Source organism: Physeter macrocephalus, chromosome 8 (genome assembly GCF_002837175.3).
Source record: "Physeter macrocephalus isolate SW-GA chromosome 8, ASM283717v5, whole genome shotgun sequence".
Taxonomy (NCBI): Eukaryota; Metazoa; Chordata; class Mammalia; order Artiodactyla; family Physeteridae; genus Physeter; species Physeter macrocephalus.
Window position 1 is genome coordinate 47,417,439 of NC_041221.1, and position 4,925 is coordinate 47,422,363.

At 48.8% G+C, this 4,925-nt stretch overlaps 1 protein-coding gene across 6 annotated transcripts in view; it reads right to left on the bottom strand.

Moving 5' to 3' along the window:
* Positions 1–599: 599 nt before the first annotated feature.
* Positions 600–4,925, bottom strand: part of GDNF (glial cell derived neurotrophic factor) — a 30,752-nt gene continuing 26,426 nt past the window's right edge. For 4 of the 6 annotated variants that reach the window (XM_055086527.1, XM_024122405.3, XM_028492861.2 and 1 more), the window contains one exon: positions 2,115–3,674. In XM_055086527.1, coding sequence (XP_054942502.1) covers positions 3,190–3,674 — 485 coding nt within the window. In that variant the 3' untranslated portion in view covers positions 2,115–3,189. Of the gene's footprint in view, positions 3,675–4,925 lie in introns of all 6 variants that reach the window. The other 2 variants (XM_055086526.1, XR_008618044.1) reach the window with 2 other exon arrangements.

Below are 4,925 nucleotides of genomic sequence, written 5' to 3' on the forward strand. Positions count from 1 at the left end.
GCACAATTCCAGGGATTCTGCTACTTTGCTGCAGAGAACCCACGTGAACGGCGTCACCCAGGGTTGTGCAAAGCGGTGGTGCCGTCCAAGCGCTTGCCTGCCTCAGGGTTTTGCCAGGACAATCCTATCTATTTCGTAAGTCCCGCCTCAATGTCACCTCTAGTTAGAGCAGACCCCTGCTATTTACTACTATGATATCCTGTTTGTATTCTTTACCAATGGTGACTCATTTATCGACACCTGGATCCCTACATATCGTTACTTTTTTGAATATTGTCTGTCTCCCCCTCAAATAAAATATCAACTCCACAGGGTTGAGCAGAGTTTTGTTTGTTTGTTTCGGCCACTGTTGGATCACTGGTGCCTTGGACAGTGCCTGGCACAGTGTCGCTCGCCCCAAGTATTTGTTGAATGAATAAATGAAGAACAGCTTTGCAAGTTCTTCCCCAGTTGAGTGGTGATTGGTTGTGGAGAGTTGATGGACAAGGCCACTGACCAACCAGTGGGGCTGAGTGGTAGTGAAGGGCACGGCCTTCCAGCCTGGGCCAGTCATGGTCCGGGCAGGTGAGGAAGCACAGAGGTACAGAGAGCAATAGAAATGAGTTTTTATTTGTAAAAAGTTACAAAATAATATTGTACAAAAATAAAGTCTGTAGAGAACTTTGGTTGTATAACACAAACGACCGAGACAGATCAGAGAAGTCAAAACTTCCAAAGAAGTGCACTCCTTACTGGATCAGATGGTAATCACAATGATAGAGAAAAATCACAAACTTTACCCTTTTGTGGATTTGGTGGAGCGATTTGCTTCGGTTAAAACCTGCTTATGGTGTGTAGGTGATGCTGGGAACAAGCTGTCAGCACCCGTTGAATCCCACGTCCCCTGTGGGCAGAGACTCTCCACGGGGAGCTGGGGCTGAGGCTGACCCCTGGGGACACCAGCCACCAGATCAGCCAGGACTCTCTGAATCGGACAGATGATCCTGGGGCTGCGTCAAACTGTGCTTCGTGAATGACTGGTCGGCTGGGTCTGTCCCTATTTTGAGCAGGCTGCTTCTCAGCAAGGTCCCTGCTTGGGCCCCAAGAAAGGACAAGAGGGAGGCCCTTTTCCTCTATTTCCGAGTCGTGCAAGGGGAACAGAAAGGACAGAGGGGGCAGATGATGGACAGCTCAGGTCCGTTGGGGCCGGGGGTGGGGAAGGGATGTCTGGTAACTGCTGCTTCTTGGTTACTTTGTAAAATTAACATGATTATTTGAGGGAGGCCAGTAGGCTATTTAAATCAGTCATAGTTTGGGGCTAATAGCCACCACGGTAGTGATAGATGATCTCTCTGATAAAAATCCCTTTTATGAGATGTGTTAACAAGCTCTACAGTAGGGCTCAGTGCATTGAGCATGGGTCAGCTGCCAGACAAATCCATGATCTGGGGCGCTTAGGAGGGGGTTGTTCTCACCCTACACCTCCACCCCGTCAAAGGCTTTCAGCATCCAGGTGGCAGGGCGTGTGTGCTGAGGCTGGCCCAGGCCCATCTTGCTTGTCCACCCTTCCAGGGCACCTTCTTCCGAGGGAGGGGCAGCAACTGGTGGCTTTTTTGGCAACTGGCTGACCCCACTTCCGGAAGGCCTGGAGCACTCCTTGGCTGCACTGGGGCCGAGCATGTTTCTCAGGAAGGTGGTGGATGGAAGGATAGAGGAAGGGTCTCCACAATCAGGGCAGAACCCTGGCTACCTGACAGGATTGTTACTTTGAGGTCTGCATTGAATCCAGGACTACCGACTAAGGGGACTTTAACCTTTGATATATATGGTTATGCATATGATAGACAGATACACGTGGAGGGGAGTGAGAGCTTAAATACAACAGGGAATGGAGCACACAGCCTATCTGCTGGGAGACAGAACCGTGAAGAAATGAAGCCGAGTACCCCGGTCTCTGTGTCCTGCTCCCGAAAAGGGGGCTGGTCAGAAATGTTCCTTCTGACACATTTCTTCTCTAAAATATGAAAACAGGTAAGAGGCTGAGATCTGGGGGAATCACACGAGAGCTCTTCTTAAAAAAGGTAAAGTAAGTGATTTTTTTGCCTAGCGAAAAACTTTTTAATACTTTGAAAAGCATGGACCCTTGTTCCCAATTAAAATTTCCTTTGTCACCTTCTTTTGCATTTCGCGAGCACATATACTTTGGCACCTTTGAAAAGAAACTTTAATAAATAAGGGAAAAAAGAGAAACTCATTAGTGAACGGTAATAAATAACAATAACTTAAATCTCAATAAATATTTTCTCTATACTTCTGTATCTGAAACAGATGCATTGCATCGAGTAGCTTCTCTGGTCACTGGTGACCACGCATAACGGAGCTGGGGTGTATGTAACATCTGTCTCTCTGTAAACCGAGAGCCCGGCGGCCTCCCCGCCCCGGTGCAGCTGGGGGCCTTCCCCCAACGCTCTCCTGCAAGAATGCTGCCGAAAACCACAACTGGTTTCCTGTTTCCAAGGACAGAAAGGAAATACCTTCAGGTTTGGTTTTAGTCATGAGGACAGCCTTTCTGGTTCCTAGCCAACCTCTTCCCACCTCACACGCCACGTTTGAAATCAATCACCCACTGTTCCCCAAAACGCTGGCTGGAGTAAACCTCAGGCCTGAACCTTCAAAAGCAAAGGCTACTACCTCTCGTGTGTGTCTTTGCTTTTTTTCTTTCCTCCTTGCCCGGTGTATGTCTCCACTGAGTGACAGAAAAATAAACCTTTCTTGCTTTCAGCAGTAAAACGTAATGACAGGGAATGACACCAGGAGGACCATTTCCCTGGTGTCTCCAGACATGTGAAAACAAACCACAGGAGATACACTGGTTTGGTTTCGAGTGCATCCGCGACTGTACCCGTGACCGGCGACGGTGGACTGTATCGGATGAAACGATGGCAACACCCAAGCAGGGACACCAGCCCTGAGCTTCTGGTGACGCTGGCCGCCATCTGGGAGAATGCAGACAGCTGTTTCCTCTCTCTCCCGCCCAGTTTTCTGTCGCTGGATCTTCCTCTGCCAGGCTCCACAACGGCTGCCCGCCTCCTCCTCCTCGCCTCCTTGGTCCTTATCTTCCACTCTGGGCAAACATTTTCTGGGAACCTTGGTCCCTTTCTTTGCACTTTGTGGCAGGAATGCAATACACAGCGGTCTCTGGAGCGGGAGTCAGATACATCCACAGCGTTTGGCGGAATGCTTTCTCAGAATATGGTAAACCAGGTTATCGTCTAAAAAGGACAGGTCGTCATCGAAGGCGAGGGGTCTGCAACACGCCTGCCCGACTTTGTCACTCACCAGCCTTCTATTTTTGGACAAGTTTTTTAATATTTTGTCATACATTGTCTCAGCTGCATCGCATGAGCCGCTGCAGTACCTGAAAATGAGTTCCTCCTTGGTTTCGTAGCCCAAGCCCAAGTCAGTGACATTCAGATGCACGGCAGTTAAGACGCACCCCCGATTTCGGCCCCTCTGGCCCCGCCGGCCTTTCCCTCGGGAACTCTCCGGGCTGGCGGCTGCAGCCTGCCGGTGCCGCTCTCGGCGAGGAAGCACGGCCATTTGTTTATCTGGTGACCTTTTCAGTCTTCTAATGGTGGCTTGTATAAAATCCATGACATCATCAAACTGATCAGGATAATCCTCTGGCATATTTGCTGTGCAACAAGAAAACACAAACGGTCACATGAGACAACAGCAACGACCATTTCGAGGAGGCTCCAAGGTCACAGTGTCTCCTAAAGGCGGCCAAGCTCGGCCTCACGGTGAAACTGCCAGCTCAGGGGCCACCGTCACCCCCTCCACCCCGACCCTGAGGACACAGGCCAAAAGGTACCCTCCAAGACTCCGCGGAAGGAAGTTCATCCACTCGAAAGAGGAGACTGACACGGGGGGGCGGTGGGGGGGTGTGTGTGACACACTTCCTTCTGAAAACAAATCCTTAGAAGCGGAATTGCCATTTGAATAACATCTGCCATTTTGTAACGCATCTGTATTGAGGGTGCTGATGCCGATCGAGGCCCCTTCTTCTGGTTCTAATAACGTAACCTACAGCTGTGGTTCTCAAATGTGAGTGTGGATGGGGCTATGCTGGGATGCTCACGGAAATGCAGAGTCCTAGCCCGACCCTTAAGGGAAGCGTGGGGAGGGGCCAAGGAATCTGTATTTTTAACAAGCCCTGGAGAAATTCTGATGGGGGTGGTCCACGGAGCATACGTTGAGAAACGCTGTCTTAGAGGGTGAAAAAAGGATTAACCTTGGATTGGGCTTGCAAGACACTGCTACTGTCACCTGGAATACCGAGGCGTGCTCTTTCCTGAAATCCACCCCGACTTAACACCTCTGCTCAGCTGAGTGGGACGAGAACCATTTTGACAGATCACATGAAAAGCTCTCGAGCTCAACTATATTTTAGAACTTCCTTAAAAAACATTAAGCCTACTTTTCACTAACACAGAGACTAATTCACCACTTCTTTGGATTAGCATGACTTTAAAAATATATGGTCACACTGTAAGATGACATTTAAAAAAAAATTTTCATATATTTTATTTAACCTTATATTTCTTTTTTTTTGAGTGTTTACAGTTAATGTAGTTTTTTTTTTTTTTTTTTAACATCTTCATTGGAGTACCATTGCTCCACAATGGTGTGTCAGCTTCTGCTCTACAACAAAGCAAATCAGTTATACATATACATATGTCCCCATATCTCTTCCCTCTTGCATCTCCCTCCCACCCTCCATATCCCACCCCTCTAGGTGGTCACAAAGCACCGAGCTGATCTCCCTGTGCTATGCGGCTGCTTCCCACTAGCTCTCTATTTTACATTTGGTAGTGTATATATGTCCATGCCACTCTCTCATTTTGTCACAGCTTACCCTTCCCCCTCCCCGTGTCCTCAAGTCC